The sequence below is a fragment of the Mangifera indica genome, chromosome 8 (assembly GCF_011075055.1).
Source record: "Mangifera indica cultivar Alphonso chromosome 8, CATAS_Mindica_2.1, whole genome shotgun sequence".
In the NCBI taxonomy this organism is placed as follows: domain Eukaryota; kingdom Viridiplantae; phylum Streptophyta; class Magnoliopsida; order Sapindales; family Anacardiaceae; genus Mangifera; species Mangifera indica.
Genome location: NC_058144.1, coordinates 7,418,320 through 7,443,343, shown reverse-complemented (window position 1 = coordinate 7,443,343; position 25,024 = coordinate 7,418,320). Strand labels below are relative to the sequence as shown.

The window sequence follows — 25,024 nt, the reverse complement described above, 5'->3', positions numbered from 1 at the left end:
GTACCAAATTTGTTGATCTTATGAGTTTGATAAACTAAATATCTTAAAACTCGAGTTCATTTGAGTTAAACTCGCTTTAGACTCATTTGAATAAATTCGGTTTAAATCTAGTTTTATTGTTGATAATACAATTATATATGCAGTATGGCAATGTGCATGGAAAGTAAGGTTATATGCTTTAGTCAAACCCATCAATTTTGAGTAATATTATGTGTATAAATAATATATATAATTTTACAAATAAACAATGATGTATTACTATATAATTAAATTATTTTAAATTAAAGATAAAATAATATTTAATTATATAATATATATTATTATTTATATATAAAATTATATATATTATTTATACAACTGTCGAGTAGTGTGAGCAGATAAGGGTGAATGTGAAATAAATAAATATATGGTTTTAAATTAATTAATAAATAAAAATGAGGTTGTCACGTGGCCCATCAACCCCGTTGCTTGCTCGGGGCATTGCACAGTTTTTCTCTCTATTTATTTAACTGTTGTTATTTTGTTTCACCTCCTCTCCTGAGTCTCAATCTCAACCAACACCCTGCTCGTAAATTGCAAATAAATAATTTATTTTCCAATTATTCAAAGGGAGAGCTATTATTTTTCACCCCCAACTTACTAATCAATAATTTTTCACCAATGAACAAGTTAATTTTTAAGATAAACACATGAAAAAACAAAATTATTCTTTATAATTTTTAATATTTATACTCATTTTGAGTAGCTAAATAAATATATATTTTATGTATCGACAAGTGATTAAATAATTTTGAATTAAATATAAAATAACATCTGATTACACAATGACATATATAAATACATATTTATTTATATATTCAAAATAAATACACATATCTTTACTCTTATCCTTAAACTATATTAAATATATTTTTATTTTTGTTTTATAAAAAAATAAATTTTAAAACTATAAGTAGTAAAGGGATACACTAATGATGGCTAAAATTGCATCGTATTAGTGTAATTTCAAATAAAAATTACACCAAAAAATAATGCAATTAATACGAAAATTGTATCCTCAATTTTGATTGAAATCATACCATTTTAGTATAATTCCAACTAAAATCATACAATTTCAATATGATTTAAGTTGAATCTTATTGATATAGTGTAATTTTGATTGAATCATATTATTTCAACCCAATTTTAACTAAATCATATGATTCAAGTTTGATTTTAATTCTAATTTCAATTGTAATAGATGAAATTATAATTTTGAGACTAGTTGAAGTTAGGATTAAGATTTTTATTTTTTTTCAATTGAAAATAGGGATTTAAGTGATAAATTTTTAAATTATCGGTAGAAAATGTAATTTGTTTTTACTTTTAAAAGTGTGAATAATATTAATCCTATTATATTTATATAGTTTATAAATTAACAAAAATACTCTTTCACCGTTAAAATTAATTTTTGTCTTTTGAGAGAAAATATGAAAAATGTTATTTTTCAACTTCAAATAAAAGAACTTATCATTTTAAATTGGTTCGTATGGGAAATAGTCATTTTCTCTTATACAAATCCATTTTTTCAAGTCATAAGATAATAACATATCAGTAATGTTACAAGAAAATATTATAATTTAGTAACGTAAATGAAAACATAATTTGATATAGAAAGCTTAACGGTTAAAAAGAGGCAAATTGATTTGTAAGAGTCATTTACTTTTTCTCTAACTTTAAAACTTGTATTCACATGCTAAATGCATTTTTACAGAAAATCTAACTCAATTAAAAATTAATGCAAGGATAAAATAGTAACTTTATTATTTAAAATTTTTAAAAAATAAAAAATCTTTTTTACAATGACATTTTAAACAAAATCGTATGACGTATTTACAAGTTTAAAAGTACGATATTCAATCACCATAATTCAAGTTTGAAAACTCTAATTATCACCTATCTTGATTCAAATCCACTAAAAACATCATACACCATGCACCCGAACTCAAACCTAACAGAATAGTCAAATATGACAATTTAACTATTTTATAAGTTTGAAAACTTACAATTCGGTTTTTGTAATTCAAGTTTGAAAACTTTACCCCATACACCCATCTAAACTTAAAGCTACAAAAAATTGCACTAGCCACCCAAACTCAAGCCTATTGGAACTAGTATCTAAATCCAAACTCATTATAAACATTTGCAAGGAAGAAAAAGGTAAAGGTGAAAGGGAAAAAAAATGGTTATCAATAACAAATTTGATATGCAAATGATTATTAAAAAAAATGTTAATTTTGACTTATATGATAATTTTGAAAAGTGAAATAATTATACGTAATATAATAATTTAAAATTTTAATAGTATGTTAGGATTTATTTCTAGTGAGTTGGGATTTTTGATGAAAAAATATATGATTTATTAGTTGAATGGATAGAAAAGTGTTGGGTTGAAAAGTTACATCACCCTTTAGGTAAGAATAGATTGGGGAAATATCAAACTGATAAATCAAGTAATATATAGGATAATTTAAGGATTTCGTTTCTTTTAAGTATTAAAATACTAACAAGATAATAATAATTTTATTACAATTTTACTTTCACTTATTAAAATTACATGACAAAACAACCTCATATCAAATTAATATTATATGTAACCCTAAACTCTATTGTGCCTATTTTAGGCTACTAAAAAATAAATTAAAATAAAAATGCCATTCATTTAAATTTAAATACCCACACCACTATCAGTCATGACTAGTCATTAGCTATCAATCACGACCAATGACTACTGTACGAAGAAAGTAAAAACAATTGGAACTCATCCTCGTGCAAAGAAGACGAAGAGGATTGAAACTTACTGTCGTGCAAAGAAGACAAATCTCTATATTGATCAACCTTCTATAACATTTCTCTTATATTGTCATTTAAGATTTGGATAACTTTCTTATAGTTTTTGATCAACAATATATGAATTCCTATCATTTTCAATTGATAGTTAGTAATTTTTTTATAATTTTTTTATCAATGTTAGGTGATTTTCATCCAACTATATCCTCAATTTATTATGATTTTTTTAATTTGTATTTAGTTTAATATATTTAAAAATAATTTTGTAAAATAATATTTTATTTATTATTTGTTGATTACCTTCTCTCACCATCATAATTATTTATAGATATTAATTAATCTATATGTAATATTAATGTGTACTTATTGAGTACAAGCATAATAATGTTAATGGGTTATGGTAATAAAAGATTGTCCGACAAAATATCTCTATTTTAGTTAGATATTTAATTTTACTTTCTTTTACTTTGCTGACCGTCTTTCCCTTTCTCTCATTGCTTTCGCTTCTGCCTTTGCAATTAATGCAATGAAACCATTCTAACTTTCCCTACTGGTAATGTCTCTTCTTCTTCTTCTTCTTCTTTATCTTTCATTTTCTTCTTCTCCTCTCATGACAGGCTCAAGATAAGTTTACCTCATTTGCCTACCTGCAAGGTATACCCATTACTCCTCTTTTCTTCCTTCTTCATTTTAAGCTGCTTAGCTTTGTCTTCCATGTGGATGCTTCCTCTGAATTTCGTAAGTACTAAATAACACAACACAACAGTATGCAAGCACACCGCTGTTTATTTATTTAGTTTGGTTTGATATCTTAAAGTTTGTAGTTTTAAATGAACTGCTGTAACAGCAGGTTTTAGTGAGCTCAGCCAAATGGGATAAAGATCTGGTTTTGATTTCAAAGTTATTATTATTATTATTTATTAAGTTTTAAAATTTTAAATTGATGGATTATCACGTAATTTTACTTGATCTTTTGTTGTTATCTTATCTTTGTGTTTTATTTGATCTTGCTTTGACAAAATCATACCTTTTTTTCGTCTTTTTCTGCTTTCCTTTTTAACCAATTCTCCCAAGTAGGAAATCAAGCTCCTAACGCGCTTTCTCTCCTTTGTCTGGCCCTCGATCTTCTTTCTTTTGGAACTCACATGCTTGTATTACTGGATTACTATCTTCTGAGCCTCTGAACATCGAATTGTGGTGCCTTTGTATATTGTGATAAAAAGTATTTGTTTTTGACACTTTGGTTTAATCTCCATGTGGGTTTTTCTTTAGCCGAGAAGGTAAAAATGCTATATTCCCATTGACATTCGAGTCTCGTTATGTTTTTCTATGTGTTGTGTTCCCCCCCTCTTTTTTTTTTGTAAAAAATAGCTTGCTTTCCATGTTGAAGATGTAGATGGGTTTTGTTTGAATTTTAAAGACACGGAAAATTTCATACTTATATTTGTATTTATATTTTAATAGCAGAGGTTTCTTGTTTTCTGGGTTGTCCTTGATTTACATGCTCTTGATTATTCTGTTATTTAAATTATAGTTTTTTGATTAAATTACTTGAAATCTCACCATTTGATTTGGATCAACATGAATCTGTTCAAAGACAAACAATCAGGACAGCCTTTTAAGCATTTTCTATTCCAAGGTCACATGGTATTTTTTTAAATACACTGTGTTCCACTCTGTGAGTTTTCTTTATATGCAGTCATTTCTGCGTTCTGCCACATTATATTATAAACAATTCAATCAACTAGCTTCTTCTTCTTCTTTTTCAGCTGGTTTTGTTATCCATCCACGTAAACTCCAATGGATTATGTTTGACCAAGATTAAAAAGATCTGCAGTTTTCTATATCGAGGGCCTAAAGTGCCGTCTGGTCTGATTTCCAGGAATCCTTTGAGAGTTGGTTGATAATTCCAGAAATTACAGAATTTCATGTGAGATCTGTTCGGGCATAAAGAGCAACCCCGTCCCTTAATTCCAATTGATGTCTTTTTTCTGGAGCTAAGAAAATGGGGGGTTGTGTTTCGACTAGTAGCCAGAGTAATTGTAGTAGCAGAAGCAATGGAGAGACAGCTTCCTCTGCATGTTTGGGAATTGGATTTTGTGGCCAAAAGAGGACCAATAGAACATTTTCAGAGCATCTTGTTACAATGCATAATTTACCTTCAATACCCAACAGGGTTTTCATGAACGGAAAAAGCCGAACTTCTTGCATATTCACACAACAAGGTCGCAAGGGAGTGAACCAGGATGCCATGGTTGTGTGGGAAGTAAGCGCTATTCTTCATTCTTCATTGCATGTAGCTCTTTTTTGTGTTATGTGTTTGTGTTTGGAGACTAATTTCTGGTCACACTTTGAATTGCTGTAGGATTTCATGTCAGAAGATGTGACTTTTTGTGGTGTCTTTGATGGTCATGGTCCAAATGGCCATCAGGTTGCTCGCAAAGTGAGGGATGCTTTGCCAATAAAATTACTATCATTCTTTCTTTCTTCTCAGTCAAGGCAGAATGATTCAGGTAAAGCATGTTTCAAAGGGAATATAAAGAAGCCAGTTACTGGAGATACTGAGAAGGATGGCTCACCTGAGGATAAATTGAACTTGTTATGGAAAGAAGCATTTCTGAAGTCATACAAGTCCATGGACAAAGAGCTGAAGTCCCTTCCTAATTTGGATTGCTTTTGTAGTGGTAGCACTGCTATTACAATTGTGAAACAGGTGTGACATGGAGTGCCCCTATACTCTTCATATTCATTTTGTTTAGATTTCTTCTTATTGTTTATGCTTATTTTGTGACTTCAGGGGTCCAATCTTTTCATGGGATATATTGGGGATTCACGGGCCATTATGGGATCTAAGGACAATAATGATTCTATGGTGGCGATTCAGTTGACTGTTGATCTAAAACCTGATTTGCCGAGTATGTCTTGCACCTTAAGAAATTTTCTTTGGCCATCTGCTTGTTTGCAAGAATCTTAGTATCTTATGGGTATAAACATAAATTGTTATAGGGGAAGCTGAGAGGATTAAACAGTGTAAAGGTAGGGTGTTTGCATTGCAAGATGAGCCTGAAGTATCCAGAGTTTGGCTGCCATTTGATGATGCTCCTGGTCTAGCAATGGCTCGAGCATTTGGTGATTTTTGTTTGAAGGAGTATGGGGTGATTTCAATACCTGAATTTTCCCACCGGACACTTACAGATAGAGATCAGTTCATTGTGCTTGCTTCAGATGGGGTAAGTTTTTCATCTCTGGTACATTAACTTCTTGATTGGTGAATTTTAGTATTGCAAGAATTATTCTACTTTCTGGAATTAATAATTGGTAATATTAACTTTTGGCGGGCATGTTTAAAGCTCACTGTTGCTAGATGGCAATCATATGACTGACTGGACTGTCCATTCAAAACTTTATAATTTGGTGGATGGTCTCTATGTTGTGTTTATAGACCCAACAGTATGACTTATGGGCAAAAACAATGGTGTTAAGTTAAAGTGTGGAACTGAAATAACAGAAGGGATAGATATGGTTGGGATTGCATCAATGGTTCAGTAAATCAAATTTTATTTACACATTTCTTCATACTTGAGTAATTCTAAATTTAAATTGCAAATTTGATGTTGTGCATTTCTAAGCTATTTTTATTTTTTAAGTGCAAGCTATAGATTTTTATTATTTAACTTTTGTGACATGTCAGTGATATTGAAAAAGTTTGGAGCCATCTCCTTTACTAATTAAGACTGTCAGTTTTAGACATATATTGATATGCCCTTTTGTGGGTTTTTAGGTGCAGTAATGATAAATTTCATATGTTATATTCAGAAAATCATTCGGAAACACAGTTGACCAGTTTGGTTTCCTATGATCTAAGTAGGCAAATAGGAAATATATTAGTAAGTTATTTATCTCAGTTCTTACAAATTTAAAAGATATTTATGTAAATAATAAAACTATGTGCTCTTATAATGAGAACTAATTTGGATACCAATTATAATGTATCACTATGTGGTTGGATGATTTTTTAATCAAGAATAAAGGTGACACTTCATATTTGGTACCTAAATTGGTACTCATTATAAATACAGATAACTTCACACTTCTGCAAACATGTTTCTATGAACAATTTTGTGGGTTCCCTGAATATTCAAGAAACAGAGGATCCCATGTTTTCTCTTTCTTTGATAAGAAGTCTGGATATTTGTCATAGTATTGACCTAAAATGGTTGGAAGAAAGGAAGTGTGCACTCAGAGCTGTGCGAGTTGCTGGTAGAAAGGGACGCTTTAGCTTGAGTATTTTATATTGAGTGGGTTTGAGACTACATTTTCATTGTCAAGATTGATCATATGGGTTGTAAGAGTTTTCCTTGTGGATTTACAGGTAAGAATTTAGATTACAATTAGTACATGAGAAATAGGTAACCCTGTATTGAATATTCCCTTTATACAACTACTGTTAACAGTAAGAGCCATTGAATGATGACAAACCTAGTTATCTTGATGATCTTTCTTCTTTTTTCTGTAATTATTACTGATAATTGAATATTGTTTTGCAGATCAGCTTTCTTCTTCTTTTTCTTTTTAATTAATAATTTGTTTGGATTCTTAATATAAAAATGTTTAATGATCAGCTCAAGCTGGCACATAAACTTAATAAATTCCATCACTCTGCACACATGGTTTTATTACCGCTCAAGGAAGTGGTAATGAGGTTTAATATTAAGTCATCACTAATTTTTCACATTTTAGATTTTATCAGAGTGCCAGTTACATATAATGGACAAGTCAGGAACTCCAGTAAAAGTCATTTGAAGTTACAGAAATTTTAACCATGTTATCGGTAGACTTGATAACATTGTAAATAATTATTGTTTCTTGTCTTTAAAGCCAGTGCTTCCGAAATGGGGAGTTTCCCTTACAACATAGATTAACTGTTATGATTTCAGGTTTGGGATGTCTTGAGCAACGAGGAGGTTGTTGAGATTGTATCCTTGGCATCAACCCGAGCATCAGCAGCGAGAATTCTGGTGGATGCAGCTGCACGGGAATGGAAACTCAAATATCCAACATCAAAGATGGATGACTGTGCAGTGGTGTGTTTATATTTGGATGGGAAAATGGACTCAGAATCGGATTACGAGGAACAAGGCATTTCAGCTGCAACCCTTCAAAGCAATCACTCTGGCAATGCAATTGAATCAGATGATGGCCAGAAGTCTGAGCCATCTTTGCAAAGAAATTTCACTGTTAGATCATCAGATGAAAGTGACACATACGGAAAACCAACAGTCGAGGAAGGAGGGAGTGGAGAAACAGTAGCCACTGAAGATCAGAATTGGTTGGGTTTGGAAGGTGTCACACGGGTGAACTCTCTAGTACAACTTCCAAGATTTTCGGACGAAAGGCCAAACCCATGAATCATAGCCCTGCTTTCGAGCCTCCTTAATCTGAGAAATACTTTGGATTGGCAATCTGCCAAAACGGGTTTGTGCAGTTGCGTCTGGGCAATTATTGTTATGTTGTGCAGAATTAGTGGGATGGTTTTGTTCAGGAATTATACTGTCTTAGTATAATTGTATTCAATTTGTTTCAGTCTCAATCAAGATTTCCTTTCTGGTTGCATTTAAATAACAGCAATGAGCCTCATTAAAGACGGAAGTTGGAATTTCCACCATTAACGTAAAACTGGATGGATGACTTTGACACGCATTAAATCATTCACTGTCTGAGAATGTGGAATGTTGGTGATTTTCAACATGAGCACATCACTGGCATGCATATCTCATGTGTATTTAATTCATTTTCAATTTGGGCTCAAAGGGTCAACCACTCAACCTCAATCTGATAGAAACAGCAGATCAGCATCAGCTTGCCAATCAGTTGGCATTATCTGGCTTAAGCTTATTGTTTTGTAGGATCGTGAACTTAAAGCAACTTCTTAAGTGGGTTGACCCTAGCAGAGAGAATCCTGAGAATAATTTATACATATTAGACTCCGGACAAGAAAGATCTCGTATTTTTGGTATGACTGCTAACGTGTTAATAAAGTTACAATGAAAAATATAAGAAAAATGATTGGTGGCACAATGGGGCCATAGGAATAGTTGATGTAGGTGCACAAAAACAAGCCGAAAATATTGGGAGAACCAAGTTTACACAAGGGAAATTTTTTGCAAGTTACACGTGACAGACAGAAACTTGGAGGCGCATAAATTAGCCACCCTTGGGTCACATTATTAGCCGTTGCGATGTTGGTGAAGGAAGGTTAAGCAAGAGAAAATGTCTCTTAACTCACCGCCAAAACCTCACCCACCTCACAAAATTCTCGAATATAAGAACACCTCACAGTCTCCATTTCAACTCAAACTCAAAACTTAGCAAGCTACTTAGCTACCTATTCTTCTTTGACAGACGATGTCTTGCAAAAACTTGATCATTCTCGCCATTCTGCTTGTAGCAGGACGAGCAGTAGCTAGTAGGGGCAACCCAAAAACAAGCAATAATAATAATGGGGAGATGAAACAGCCTGAGTGGTTACTTAAGTCTGATCACAGTGTTCTCATTCCAGGGATAGGGAGGATTCTGGTGCCACCGGCATTTACCCATCCACATTATCATCCCCACATTGGCCACACTGTAGGTGGAGGAACAGGCATAAGTGGAGGTGGAACAGGAACTGGGACCGGCACTGGAACTGGGAGTCATATTCCAGGGGGTGATGACACATTTGTTCCCAATCCTGGCTTTGAGGTCCCAATTCCTGGAAGTGGTACTGGTGGTGCTATTCCAACAGCCGCTCGTCCTTGAGTTTGTTAAGCTAGATGTTGTTTCAATAAATGGCTCTGCTTGGAGCCTGTGAATTTGAATAAGCTGTGTGCACGCTAGGTGATGTAATGTGTTGAAGCTAGCTAGCAATTGTAGTGAATGCCATAACTGTTGTGCAATTAATGAGAATGTTTTTTCTTTTGAATCTACAACAAGAATGTTTCAGAGTGTTCTCATAAATCAAACTTTTCTTCGTTTTGCCCTTGCATTAAACACAAACTATTTTCATCTTTACTCTAACCATTATGTAAACGTTCCTTTCTTTTAAATGAGGCAACCACTCAACTTTAAAGGACATTTCAACAGTTCATCTTAAGATTGCGAAGAAGATTGTTATGGGATTAGTGGGTTTCAATAACGCACAAATGTCAATTGAAACTTCAACAGAACTTCATTTTTGATAGCTTCCAACATGTGTTTGATAAATATTGACATAATGCTCCGTAATACTCAGTCATAATTGATAATGAGACTTGATGGCTTTTGAAATAAGCAACTAACAATTTATCTAACTGAAAAAAAACAGAAGACACACGTCCGATCTCACTGAAAAGCAACCAGGTTGACAAATCTAAATTTAAAAGAAATCATGTTCAACATATATTTGTCGTATATATAATTCATAATTGAATGAGAGGGACCTGTTTAATACTTGAGAATGCTCATATTTATATCCCAACAACCATAAGGGAGTCTAGTCAATTAGATTATGCTTTTAGGCTAAAATAAATGCTGCTATTCGGCCCATCAATGCCTACACCTGTCTTCTTCCACGTAAAGCATTTCTGCATTTTCGCAACCATTGATTCAATCTCCAACTTTCTTATCTTTTATCAAGAAAGAGTATTAGATAGAATGATGCCCCTGTATCACCTATAAATTAAATCCCCACAAGTATTTAATTTCTCAGAATGATATTTTGCTCTCATATAATCGGGGATAGAAACTGATACTGAAATAACAGAATATTTAATGCTGGCAACGACAGAATGCTACAAAGATAGGTTTCAAAATTTCCAAGCTAATACATATGGGTTGTAACATAGTGAAGAAACAAAGAAAGAACATATGGAAAAAAAAAAAGATATTTATAATCACAAATTTTGTTCACTTGGTTTCTTTAATGTCCACATAAATATTCTAAATTTAAAGCAAAGCCTTAATCTGATGATGCCAAACCTGAGATGCCTTAAACTTGAACTCTTCATTTGCAAGCCTAGACATTTAGTGAAGTCTATCCTGCAATAATGAGAAATGGTCCTAAATAAGTAACAGAAGTGTTATAGAACCAAAACAGATATAAAAGAAAAAGGAGTTAATGAAAATAAAATTTGCACGTATATAGACTGATAACAGTTATCATAATTCTTTGCATAATACCATCAACCCACTTATGCTTAGTATGCCTTAAGGATCATCAAAATATACAGAAATCTTTATCGCGTGTGAATTCAGTATGCCTAAAAATACAGAGTTCATAAGAAGCTGGCATCATATAAATTTTAGAACAAATGCTCCCAATTCTGATCACTTGAAAGAAATATATATTTATGTTTACAAAAAGCACCATAAAATTTTAATGCATCAAGGTTGGTTCACTTTGTCCCTCAACAAATAGGTCAGATCATCAATAATTCATATACTCAACTCAACCTTGCACTCATTTACAAGTGAAAGAAGCCACAAAAAATCATCCAATGTTTGGCAAGAAAAAAAAAAAAAGAAATTAATAATACAGGTACACTAGCAGGCAACTTTATTAAAAAGGAGTGAAACCTGTCAACATATATAACAAGTGATTAGAATGATGAAATTGACATGATCTACAGGTGGTTTTATAAAAAACGAATGTGTAACATAATGAGCCTAAATTTAAAAAAAAAAAAAAAAAGCCACAGATCTATCACATGCTATCTCCTGAGTTAAGAATTAGTCCAGCCAACCAAGATTCTAATATCATTATCCCTTCATTATGAATTGTCACTTTCTGTTTCCATTTTCCATGCAATTAAGGAACATATAAGTTCTAAAATGATTGATCCTATATTTTTTATGTTGAGAAACATTAATTTCCATGTGAAAAGGACATAGGTTGTATCTCAACCATACTTAATCACAACAATCAAACCACCTGAACAAGATTAAGCCACAGATCTTCAAAGTTATGAATGCCCAAGAAAAAGTTGATACTTAGAGTTCAAAAATGGTTTTCCTCTTGCATAAACATGGTTTTGGATCTTCAAGTTTCTCTTGTCTTAATTTAATCCCCGAATTTTCAACTGGTCCATGTTGGTCATTTAAGATTTGTGATTAATTTAACTTACTAAAGACTAATTGGTGATCAACAACTTATGTGGCAAATGCTGCATCATAATTTTCTATTATGGTAATTTTTACAAGATGTGGTCACATCAATCAAATCAATCCACTTCCTATCTCTGTGTCCCAATACTTCAATCGATGACCACACCTCTGAAACAGTAATTACAATCAAAGTTAAACTAGATCCTACATTTCATTTGTCTCTGATACATCCCATTTTGACTCCCAACACAATGTTCAGCTCCGAAGAGGAGTGCAAAATTGCTAAACCAGTGGCAGCAAAACCACAAGTTACTAGTGAATCTAGGCATGGTTTTGGGTTGTAGAAAGCAGCCTAAGGACAAGAGACTAAACAAAGGAGTGGTAAAGGTAGTGTGGCCACTTATCACAAAATAAGAAGTACAAAAAATTCACCGCAATAGCAGAAACACTGCTATCTCAACAGAAGATATATGTTTATAAACAACTCAGGCAGAGATCAGAAATACCCCCATTGTAACATTAGAAGAATCAATTGGAATAAATTGAAATCTGAAGTCATAAAGTGAGATCTAACTGAACCTGGAAGACCAAAACTGTATTTTAACCAAATCTCTTAATCCTCAGTGTCCAACTCCTCGTCAAATAACACAATGTTCCACATTGATGGCCATTTGTCTTTCTAACAACTTGATGTCTGACTATCTAAACCGTTTTAGAGAAATGCACTCTAGGGAAAAAAATCATAGGATTGTTGAACAAGAAAAGCAGTGGAATTTCCAAAAAAAAGAAGCTGAGCCAAAAAAAAAAAAAGGAATTTTAATCCAATGTGAAAATAAATTATTGATCATTCAAAAAAAAAATCTTACCCACCAAAAAAGAATAAAGATCGAGCCCGAAACAGGAAACAAACAAACACCTAAACCCATCAATCAGTCGAATAAAACTACCGAAACCAGATAAAAGAATAGTCAAAATATAACCATCCATTCAATTTAAAAAAGAAAAGAGATTGGCTAAACGAATTACCTGGGTGCAGGACAAAATAATCAATAGAGACCGAGAAACTTGAGAAGGATGAAACATAGAATTCCAAAAAAAATGCAGAGAAAAAGATAATCGACGAAAACGAAGAATTTGGTGGAGCCATGATTCCTCTTAACGTAGTTGGTTTTGGACTTATTATCTTTAGGTTCATCAAATGGTTCAAGTGTAACCATTTTATGGATCTAGGAGGATTTGGGGATCTGATCTGTGACTGCGCTTCTGTTTTTTCTATTACCGTTACAAACTATGCTCGTCGACTCCGTCGCGCGCGGTTTGCGGAAATTGTAATTAAGTCACGTGATGCTCCGTCCCCCTCCAAATTGAAGCAATGGCCACTGTCAGCATTTCCTTTTAGTAATTACTCTTTTAAAGCTTCATTTTACAAATAAAAATATGCAAAGAGTCTCCACTTAATTGTTGAATAAATGAGTTAGTCTGAAAAAGCATGCAAATTGTAAAAATTGGGATTAATCTGAAAAACTAGGTGAATAGAGATCTGAGCAATAATTTTAACGCAAGCTCTACCAAATCTTGCAAAAATACATGAACCCCATGTTTGTATATTTCTCAATTTGCACGAAGAATTACTTGGAATAGGAAAATTTCATGCCAACTATAAATTTATTTTTAACCTATAATTTAATATGATAGTAGAACAAAGTTGAGTATATACTCTTTTATATATATATATATATATATATATATATATATATATATATATATATATATATATATATATATATATATAGAATTTTCTGTTTTATCAATCAAATTGTCCTAAAAAATTCCACTATCAATTGTCTTTGTTATTTTCACAATATATGCATCCCTAAATTTTTAAAATAATTTATTAGTATAAAATAACGCATATTGGAATGTTTAAAATAAAAAAATACTAACATAATAGAAAATAGTTCTTTTTTTGTGTACTAATAAAAAACGATCTTAGTCAAAAACCTGATGTTGCTTCGAGGTTCTTTACTTGGGCTAGTAAGCTCATAGGCTTGAAACTTACATTTCTTTGTTTGATTGTTTATCTTTATCCAGTGGCTTGGACAGGGTTAGATTAATGTTTAGTGACTTGAAGCAGAAGGGATTTTTAATGACGGTTTCTGGTGCTAATTCTTTGATTAAGAGCTTTGTGGGGTTGGGGATGGTTGAGGAATTACTGTAGGTCTGGAGAAGGATGAAAGAGAATGGGATTGAGCCAAGCTTGTATACCTATGATTTTTTTTTTGGTGAATGGGTTAGTTATTTGGATGTTTATTGAATCTGCTGTGAGGGTTGTGAGATAATGGGGAATGGGAATATTAGACCTGATACTGTGACTTATATACACGATGATTAAAGGGTATTGTAAAGTGGGAATAACCCGGAAAGCAATGGAGATGTTTAAAGGTATGGGGATGTGGAGCCAGATAAGATTATTTGTATGACTTTGATGCAAGTGTGTTATTCAGAGGGAGTTTTCTATTCGTGTTTGTGTTTATATCATGAAATAGAAGAAAAAGGAATTGAAATTCCCCCTCAAGCATATGGTTTAGTAATTGGAGGGCTTTGTAAAGAAGGGAAATGTATGGAAGGATATTCTCTTTTGGGATTATGATTAAAAGGTGGTTGCGAGCCAAATGCAGCAGTTTATACAGCTTTGATAGATTCATATGCGAAAGCTGGTACTATGCATGACGCTATAAATATGGTTGAGAGGATGAAAAACAAGGGGTTGAGCCAGATTAGGCTACTTATGGAGTTATTGTTAATGGTCTTTGTAAGAATGGGCAATTGGAGGAGGCCATGGAATATTTTGAGTTCTTTGTAGGGTATGGTATTGTGGTTAATACTATGTTTTACTCTAATCTCATTGATGGTCCAGGGAAGGCTGGAAGAGTGGATGTAGCTGCTGAGGAATTCTTCGAAGAGATGGTTGAGAAGTGATGCCCACGGTAGTCAAACTGTTACAATGCGCTTATTGATGCCCTTGCTAGGTGTGGAAAGATTGATGAGGATTTAGCAGCTTTTAAGGGAATGGAAGATGGAGGATGTGATCAGACATTTTATCCTTATACATACATAGAGATGAGGCAATAAAGCTGCGGGATATTATGATTGATAACGGTATCACATCAGCTGCATCTTCTTTTATGGCTCTCTCTGTTGGACTGTCTGTCAAGCAAGGTAACCAGGGCTTGTAAGACTTTGGATGATCTGGCTCCCACGGGTGTCATTCCTGAAGGAGCTTTTGAAGAAGTGATTGATGCTTTGTAGTTTGTGCAAAGCTGGTCGTATCAAGGAGGCCTTTAAAGTGGCTGATGGGATTGTTGACTGGGATAGAGAAATACCGGGAACATGTGATAAATGCCTTAAGAAAATCAGGCAATGCAGATTTGGCAATGAAGTAGATGCATAGTAATAATATTGGTATTGCATATGATACGATGGGAAGCATTAAAACACCAGTGAAATTCCGGATTCTTGTTGCAAGTTCAGATTTAAGCTAGAATTTAGGCCGTAAATTGTGATCAATACTACTTGTGGCTTTATATTTAAGATGCTCGCACATAATGTAAACTTTCAGAGCTTCTGTGCCATCTTCTACTTGATTGTGATTCAGTGCAGAAGAAGCTTTGACACAATTGGCTTAAAATCTTAGTAAATCTGTCAGTTGTCATTTGGCGTTAAAAATGTTTGCTTAAATCGGCTCCTTTGTTTCTTGGAACTTCCGGGCTATGTTGTTGCATATAATCATGATCTTTGAACATGGTTTGTCCCCTTTGAATTATAAGTAAATTATGTAATTCTGTAGGATCATTTCAACAACACACATCCTAGTGAAATGCAAATGTGGTATTTAAAACAAACAACTGCCCATTCTTACACAAGAATGAGGTCTCAAATAAACAGTATGCAGTAGCTTAACTTGATGGACGATTGATAATTTGATGGACCGCAAGAATCAGAAATGCATGTTTGTGTTTCTTATAATGTTTAGCAAGGTTAATAAGGTGGATATAAAATCGAAAAAGTTTTTAAATGTTCTAACATGAACACGAAACAAGAAAGAAATTTATGCTGTTTTAGACAAGTTAGGTTAGGATGACATGACACAACCTTACAAATGTAAAGACTATAGTAAAAACCTAGTTCTGATGGTGAAGCTGCGAAAACAGGGAAAGGAAGATTGAAATCATGGTGGGTTCTTAGACAGTCATGGTCCATTAAGGTCATGGCCCGATCTCATACCATGCCATTAGATAGAATAATTTGAGTGACAAAAATAGAAACATTCAAACAATAAATAAGGTATTTATTATTTTAATAATCTATTTATTATTATTAATATTGTATTATTTAGTTCATCACATAATAAAAGAATATGATTTTTTTATTACCTAGATAAATGGGAGATAATATAGATATAATATAATTATGATATTCCTATTAAATATTAAAAAATTATTGAAATAATTCTTAATTTTGTTGTTCTTTTAATTTTTTAAACAAAAAAAAATTCTCATAACTCTAAATCCTTATTATGACTATTTTACCTTATTCAAATAAGTATTAAAACAATGATGTCTTCGTTCTAAATTAAATTTATCCCCACAACACCATTGCCCACCACCTACCACCACTCTTCCCTACACACACGTCCATCGACCTTCCCCACCCACACCACCACCGTTTTTTCACTAGATCTCATCAGATTTGCTATATCTACCAGATCTTAAGTTATGTCCTCCTTACAATAATGCTTGGTCTTTTGACGCCAGAAAAACGTTATATCAGATCTAGCTACCAAACCTGTATCATATGGACCACACAACAACTATCCCAAATGCCTAGCAATGCAGCTTGTTGCCACCTGTGTAAGCACTCAAGGGCATAACTGCTGTCCCCACCTAACTGGATTTGAGTCAACCCCAACGCCTCGATTTGAAAGCATATTTAGATTCGTCGACTTCACCTTGGCACTGCTCTTGTATGACATAGATCGAGGGTGGCTGAGCAAACCCTAGTCATTATTGTCAAGCTCTTCATTTAGCCCCCGTCTCTTGATTTAGTGTTGTTTTCTTCTATTGCCTTTACCCCTAGCTTCTCACTTTTGATTTGTGGCAATTTTCTCCATGTCTTCACATTTTAACATAAGAGAATATTTCAATAAGATTATATCTTTTTTTTTTTATTATTGTCAGCAACATGTTAATTTAATCATACATATATATTAATAATTTATATATGCAAAGTTAATTTTTTATTATTAGTAAGGATAAGCATATGTGTACGCATACTTTTACTTTTTTTTAAATTAATAAAACTATATGTATCTATTTTGAAATTTATTTGTATACTCAAAATTAAAGATAAAGTATTATTCATAAAAAAATTACTGAATCTATGCCCAGCTTAAGTTCATCTCAAACATGGATGGTGGTGAGTGATTTTGCAAATCCAAGAGTTATATGATGAAGGAATGGTCCCCCAAGAAGAGGGATTTGCTTTTCCGAAGAAAAAGAGTGAATGACAACTTCAGCTTTTAGGATATTTTGCTCCACCGCCTAGGTGGGGTTGATTTGTTCTTAACCACAATGAGTGCTGTTGCATTTGTCACTAGTAGGGATTATCTTTTTAAGCCAAGGTATACTAATTCATTATCCTCTAGAATTCGAATGAGGTATGTGACATATAACTTCCCTGACAAGAAGACCTGGAAATGCCCCCATTTCAGCATCAGGCATGTACCACTTGATGTTTGTCTTGTAGTATGTCGATCACTCTTGTTGACATACTGTCTTAATCTTGAGAAATCCAGCAATTGTTAAACATGTTTGTCAGCGACCTCATTGAAAACTGGCCGTAGAGCTCCCTTAGTTGTTAAACATGTTTGTCAGCGACCTCATTGAAAACTGGCCGTAGAGCTCCCTTAGTTTCGTATCTTAGTTTAGACAGCAGCTGCTATTTTCAGTTTCAACTGAGTCAGCCCCTTTTCATTTATTGCTGCCTGCTAATTCATTTAAGTTACCTGCCATTGGCATGTCGGCATTGTTGACTTGTCTTCATCATCCGTAATATAGAACTCACTTCTCATCTTGCTGCAATGCTGGCAGTGAATTTATTAATGTCGCTGCGGCATTAAGGGACAAATTGAGCTCCAACAAAGGTTGCACATTGCATATTTTGCTAATCAACTGATATAATTTCCAGCTAATTGGCAGTAGTGATCTGCTTAATATAAGTGGTAGTCATTCGAGTGGTCCTGCTGCAACAACAATGCTGCTATTCGGACACATTGGGCTGAATTTGTCGGGTTATGGTGGGCAATTCGCACTGCTACTTCCTTTTCCACAGTACATTTTTCGGTCCAAAGAAGATTTAAGATGTGGGGCTGTGCCTTTATCTGCACTCAACAGCCATTATTCATTGATGACTTTACAGTTTTGGCAGCAATTTCAAGCACAATGGACATGTACATCTGTCAAATTTGGAGCCTTCAACAGGACCATGATGATGAAAATTTCAAGGGGCCAACCACTAAAAAACTGATGGAATCACTGACTCTTTCAGGATGATCAACCATATAGATAATAGCAATGCTTCATGAAGTATACAGAGTCGTGTTGTTTAATTCAGCACATTATAATCATTAGCTGACTGCCTTTGAGAGCTTTGAGAGGTAATTTAAATGATAAAAAATGAAATTTTATATATGAGGATGTAGATTTAGCTTTTGATGATAACATTTTGATTTGAATGAATTTTTAGTTAAAAAAATAATAATAATAACTGACTAGCGACAGCAATAAGAAGCTCGTATATTTGCATTAATTAACTTAATAACAGCTTAAATTGTTTATTAATTAATCTGATAAGCAATTTTTATCTCTTACCACCTTTCCACAATTGATTCAGGAATACCTTACACTAGCTGTTTCAAGCCGTTCTTTCTTCAAGGTCTCTTCAACCGACAATAAAACTATTAAGTAACACGATGAAATGACAGCTATATGCTCACAAATCTTGGCCATCTTTGGCTGAGCAAGTTACTCAGAATATAATCAAAACCAACTCACTTTGAGATATAAAATGAATGCACGTTGCAGAATATTGGCTATTTTTCAGATGCTGCATAGACGGTTCTTCGCAATATCCCATGTTGCCTTTTAGAGCTAGAGCATCAAAGAAAGTTGTAAATCCAAACACTACATTTGTCTGGTACAGATTAGATTGATCACTAACAATTTGCAAAATGGAAGACCCTACATAATCTCCTGGAAAACGGCAGTTGCTGATGTGTTTGCGCGTAAACTCAGAAAGATATTTCTCCAAGTACAACATCATTTCTTGAGGATTTAGTTGGGCGGAAATTAGACCCAAAAAAAAGAAAAGAAAAAAGATAAACACAATTACCATCGTCGGAATAGTTCATACTCTATCGTATTCCAAAGGAGTCGTCCATTTAATCCCATATAATTGAGATTGCTGCAGGACTACTGGTAATTGTCACTGTAATATTTTCATTCACAAATTCGGATTAAGGTAATCATGTTGCTTGAATGGGACGGAAGATTACTGCAAGTGGCAACAACAACATTCTTGGGACGAAATTATGCCCGTGCTTTGATTCTTTTTTTGCATGGCGTCAAACTCCATAGCCCACTCTTCATATCATGTAGCCTTCAGCCTGAAATAGGACAAAAGGAAGCAGGCAGGCCCCTCCGAAGATTTGTTTTTGACCTTTTTCTTATAACGTTTAAAAAAATTTACTTATGAGGCAATTATCGTCTTCCTTATTTGTCAGATTTATACGAACCTGCTGGTAAATATATTTGAAAAATCTCTTTCTAAGTCAAGCATGATGTGATATGTTGGCAAATATATGCCAAACCGATAATATTGATGCGGATATGTCCTGTTAATGGTCATAATAATTTTGATTGAATCTTTTATCGTATTCTTTATATGGATTGTCTTCTTCAAATCAGAAAGCTTTCATGTAAGTAGAAGCGCAGCCAGAGGTCGATAATTTGCAATTTGGAACAATAATAATTACATCTAAATTCTTCCATGACATAACTCCCAAAATATCTCTTTAAAATTGTTACAAATCTTATGAAGTTTTTCCTTTTCCACAATTAAATAAATAAGACATTAATTTTGAGGTTAAATGCATGAAATAGAAACCAGAAATAAAAATGTGGTCCTTTATGCCTCGCCATAATGAGGAGGATAAGCTACAATTCGTATGCCAATTGACTTCTCAATCAAAGTACTTGGGGGCTTTAGAAAACAGAAAACAAGCAAACACAGATGTCGGTTCTCTCTGCAGAAAGCGCACACAACATAACTTATATTATAAAATTCTATGAATTTGGGGAAAAAGTTAAAGCAAGAGAAATGGTAAATATATATATGTGTGTGTGTGTGTGTGTGTGTGTGTGTGTGTGTGTGTGTGGGGTGTAGCATATGATTCTAGGCTTGAGATAACTAACATGTATTGTGGTTGGACTAGTATAACACTAGCCCAATGTAGCCTTTTTTTCAAGGTTATTAAAACGGTAGTTATTAATTATATCAAGAAGTATAACAAAATTATGGTGGATCAACAAAGGATTTGTTATCCTTAGGTACGAAGACATATATCTCAATGTGTCATTTGATTATGACAACGAACTAAAATCTATAATTATAATGGGAACAAGTTAGTGTCAATGTAATGATTACGTAGTTATTGTGTGACTAACTAAATATTTATGTCAAGGATAAACTAAAGTAGACACAACTTCTGTTCCTCAGTTTTGATGAGATATCGGTTAATAAAAAGATATACAGTAACCATACTATTGGAAGATTAAACATCAATCTTATGCTAATTCTTTGTCGATTGGGTATTTATGATGTCTTGCTAAAAACAGCTCATGGTTTGTAAATAAATTGATGATCAATTGTGAATTAATCACAAATGTATTCATTGTTAACCCGATAAGAGTCTATGAGTTATATACAATAAAAAGCAAATAGACATGATTAAAATGTTAAAGATTTATTAAGCATAGAGTGAATCACATTTGGACATTGTGATTTGGAGCTCTATTAATGAGTAAATATGGATTTAATCACATCATAATATATGTTTTACTTATTGTTGGATCTAAGTGTATATATAATTAATAACTTATGGATCAAACATAATAATCTAGTTGTTTAGGGATTGGAATGTGATTTGTGAAGGTTAGATTTGAGTTTAATTGCATATAGAGGAATCACCTCAGGATATATAAGATATATCAAATATGATGAATTTAGATATTTGAAAATATATATTACTATTTAGGAATAAATATTAAAGATATTTAAAAAATCCAATTAATATTTTTTAAAGAATTAAACCAAATGTGCAATTAGGATAACTCATAGACTTGACTATATAAAGAGTTGAATTAGGATTATAATTTGTTTCATATAAATAGAGACATTTATCATAATCTATTGAGGTATTCGAAACCATAGCCGCCCACCCAAGAGAAAAGAAATCCTCTCAAAACTTCCACCCTTCATGTATCAATCCTTGGTGATTTAGCAATCACCTATATCTCAAACAAGTCTTCATATTGTGATATGTTCATGGTTGCCTCCGTGTGGATGAGCAGATGTCCTACTATGTTACAAGGAGTAGTGAAAGTGTTCGGAATGAATTCACAACAGATTTCAATCGGAAGGAATAAAAAAACGTAGGTTTGTAATTTAAAACTCTTTTTTTTTTTTATAAGTATAACAACACTTAGATCTTGGAGATGGAGTTTAGGAGTAAAAATTTTCATTTTTCACCTTATTTTGCTGTCAATATTAATTATAATTTAGGTCGCGGAAACCCAACAATATGTCTTCTATAAAAGATAAGGAATTTTTTTATTTAAAAACTTCAACTATTTGTCAATAATTAAGTAATACCTTAGGGATAGAAAAAATTCTGTATCTAAAAAGCCAATTTTATGATTTACTTTTATCAAATAAAATGACAAAAAAGCTCTTATATTAATATAGTGACGAATGCTATAAAAAAATAAAAAATAAAAAGTTTTCTAATGGCGTTTCCTTTCTTTTGTACTTTTATTAAATTATTCTAACCTATAAAACAGTTTCATCATATTGACGATAGAAATTTGAATTGAAGATAAAAATAATAACTTTGAATTAAATTGATTATTCGAAATTATAATTTAAAAATAATAAATTTATGTGTATTTATAATAATGGTGTTTTATTATATTATTTAAAAATTTTAAATTAAAAATAAAAATAATATTTTATCATATAATAATATATTATCATTATTAATATTTAAATTAGTATTTATTATAAATATATATACCTTTTTTTTTCAAAAAGATTTAATAGAAAATTCTAAAAATGAACCTAGCTAGCTATAAATTGATCTATTTATTCGCATTTTCAACTGTCATCACCATCCCAAATACAATCCTTTCAATTTATTTTTTATTTTGCATTATTTGTAATTGGAGGAAAGGTCAGTAGATATAAAATGAAATATTATTAAAAAAAATTATTTAAAAGATTATTAAATATAATTTATTATTATATTTGATAAAAAATGACAATTATAAATAATTAATGTATTTCATTGAATGTAATAAAAGAAAATTAAGATGTTATTTATTTAAATGTCCTTAGATATTATTATTCTAAAAAAAATATTTATGTTCCTTGTTATATTAACCGAAAATGAGGGTATTTTTATTTTAAAAATTAATAATTAATATAAAATTATAACAAAATCAAAATTATCTTATAATATTTTAATATATAAAGTAAAAATGATAATCAAATTTTCCATTATATTATTTATCACAACATTATTGATAATAAAATATTATATTTTATTATTTACAAATCAAACAAAAATAATGGTGCTAATAAATAATAGTTTATTGGAATAATTTTTTTTTTGTCTCTTAAAGCAAACCCGTCAAGGAATTTGGAGATTTATATTTATTATCATGAAGATATTATTTGTTTTTTAATAAGTGTAGAGATTGTTATAAAAATTTTAACTAAGTGTTGTGTTATACAATAGCCTGAATAGGTAATATCGCAATTTGAATTTTCTACCAAGTTGAAAGCTTACATGACATTTGTCCAGAGGAGATAACTAGGACCAACTTCTATGGGTAAACGAAACTTAATGATAAATCAAAGAACGAGTTCAAAAAAAAAAAAAGAAGGAAGAAATGGTGCTAGATATATAAATAAATCTCTATCTTATGACTTAAATTCATCATAGAGGGCAAATAATAATTGATAGTTACAAAGTTAAACATTGTTAACTCAGTTGTTCTTTTCCCTCTCTGAAATGGGAGTAGATTCTTGAACCAACCACTTTTTATGGCCACGAAAGCAACGTAGAACGATGGAGACTATCAATTATGAACATATATATTGCAATATTTAAAAGGCAAAAAGACTTATTCCTACCCAATGTTTGTTGAATCTCTAAATTGGTATCTATTAAGTATTCAAAACGCAAATTCTCACCCCTAGATTGTTAAAATTAACCTAATCGATTAGTTTCAAAAGTAAAATCATTATTTAACTATTAATATATTAAAAATAATAAAATTTTATCTCATTTTTCCTCTTTAATTTAGAAAACTAATAATTTTTCTTGTGATTAAACTTTGAAATATTATATTTTTTTTTTCTGTTAGGTTTCCATTTCTCCGATGAATTTCCCTGGCACTCTCTCTCTGGTGATTGAAATCTCTTCTCCCCCTTCAACGACATCTTCATCTTTGACAAAGACACATCAGGATGATGATATCTTATGTCGAATTGATGAAAACACATTTCAAAGACAAATCAAGAGTGCCAACAAAACAAACAATTTTTCAAAAACGAATTGGGAGTGCCAAATTGATAAAGGATTTTTGTTTAATCTACGAAGACTTATTCGGTAAAGTTCGTCATAGACATCGACGCCATCAAAGGGGGAGAAGGGATTCTGATGGTCAGAAGGAGAGAGTGCCAGAGAAATGAAAACCTAGCAAGGGGAAAATTAACATTTCAAAGTTTAATCATAAAGAGAAATTATTAGTTTTATAAACCAAGCGAGAAAATGAAATAAAGTTTTTTTTATTTTTAATATATTATTGATTGAATGATAATTTTACCCTTAAAACTAATTAATTCTATCAATTTTAAAAATCTATAGTTGGGAGTTTAGGTTTTTAATATTGAGCGGATATCATTTTAGGAATTCAACAAAGTTTGGGTGGAAATAAGTCTTTGGGCCTATTTAAAATTTAGGATTTCTTTGCAAACGTGAATTATATAGAGAGGGAATATACAGTCGTAATAAGTGTAGAAAGTGATATTATTAATGAACATGTTGAGACCAATAAAAGATTGGTTATAAATCCTTGCAACTAAACTTAATATCATACAGTAAATTAGTTACATGTAATAAATAACAACTGCTATGATAGGTAGAAGAATTTTGCCCAGCTAAGTTTCAAAAACCAAATAATTTATGGCCGTATAAATCAATTGGATTATGAAGTTAACAAGGAAAAGGCAAGGCACGTGTCAAGCAACCTAATTACAAGTTGCAACAAAAGAAAGAAAAAACCAAATAGAACTAGAACCAATCTTCATTAATATTTCTTTGGTAATTAAACGTCATTAATATATATATATATATATATATATACACACACACACACACCCCCACACCCCACACCACACAGTTCATTGACTTAACAAAAATATCAAAACTATAATTTTTTTTTTTAAATATTCTTGTTAACACGACTCATAAAAAGACATATTTAAAAAAAATTTCTCTCTTTTTTATTAGTCTTTCATTAAGGGAAGAAATCTTTGCAACATAAAAAAAAATTGAAGCAAAGATTCTTTAACGTTAGAAAATAATTGAAACAAGCATTTGTGATTCTTAATTCAAGCCCTTATGTTTTGTATTTTCTTTTTTAATAATTGAAAATCAAATAATGTAAGATAG

At 31.9% G+C, this 25,024-nt stretch overlaps 2 protein-coding genes, 1 long non-coding RNA gene and 1 pseudogene across 7 annotated transcripts; 3 read left to right on the top strand and 1 right to left on the bottom strand.

Moving 5' to 3' along the window:
- The first annotated feature begins 3,341 nt into the window (after window positions 1-3,341).
- On the top strand, window positions 3,342-8,448 carry LOC123223398 (probable protein phosphatase 2C 52). Of its 5 annotated transcripts, XM_044646563.1 has the most exons (7): window positions 3,875-4,109; window positions 4,427-4,507; window positions 4,599-5,095; window positions 5,195-5,542; window positions 5,627-5,744; window positions 5,836-6,059; window positions 7,767-8,448. In XM_044646563.1, the coding sequence occupies exons 3-7, from the start codon at window positions 4,835-4,837 to the stop codon at window positions 8,235-8,237; spliced, it is 1,422 nt and encodes a 473-aa protein (XP_044502498.1). In that variant the 5' UTR covers window positions 3,875-4,109; window positions 4,427-4,507; window positions 4,599-4,834; the 3' UTR covers window positions 8,238-8,448. The 5 variants fall into 5 exon arrangements, with proteins under 5 accessions (XP_044502499.1, XP_044502497.1, XP_044502498.1 ...); XM_044646564.1 differs by lacking the exons at window positions 3,875-4,109; window positions 4,427-4,507 and adding an exon at window positions 3,342-3,483; XM_044646562.1 differs by lacking the exons at window positions 3,875-4,109; window positions 4,427-4,507 and adding an exon at window positions 3,548-3,567.
- A 715-nt stretch (window positions 8,449-9,163) lies between these two features.
- LOC123223400 (putative cell wall protein) lies at window positions 9,164-9,797 on the top strand. The gene has a single exon (XM_044646566.1). The coding sequence runs from the start codon at window positions 9,235-9,237 to the stop codon at window positions 9,625-9,627; it is 393 nt and encodes a 130-aa protein (XP_044502501.1). The 5' UTR covers window positions 9,164-9,234; the 3' UTR covers window positions 9,628-9,797.
- A 795-nt stretch (window positions 9,798-10,592) lies between these two features.
- On the bottom strand, window positions 10,593-13,570 carry LOC123223401. Its single transcript, XR_006503787.1, has 2 exons — window positions 12,976-13,570; window positions 10,593-10,884 (listed from the first exon to the last, which is right to left on the bottom strand). It is a non-coding gene; the product is annotated as an uncharacterized LOC123223401 (long non-coding RNA).
- A 67-nt stretch (window positions 13,571-13,637) lies between these two features.
- LOC123223475 lies at window positions 13,638-15,491 on the top strand (annotated as a pseudogene).
- Window positions 15,492-25,024: the final 9,533 nt, after the last annotated feature.

What these genes read in the sequence shown, in the direction of transcription:
- LOC123223400 (XM_044646566.1), top strand. Translation starts at nt 9,235, where the DNA reads ATGTCTTGCAAAAACTTGATCATTCTCGCCATTCTGCTTGTAGCAGGA.
- LOC123223398 (XM_044646564.1), top strand. Translation starts at nt 4,835, where the DNA reads ATGGGGGGTTGTGTTTCGACTAGTAGCCAGAGTAATTGTAGTAGCAGA. An exon ending in CTATTACAATTGTGAAACAG is followed by an intron (nt 5,543 to 5,626) that starts GTGTGACATGGA and finishes TTGTGACTTCAG; the next exon opens with GGGTCCAATCTTTTCATGGG. An exon ending in TCTAAAACCTGATTTGCCGA is followed by an intron (nt 5,745 to 5,835) that starts GTATGTCTTGCA and finishes AAATTGTTATAG; the next exon opens with GGGAAGCTGAGAGGATTAAA.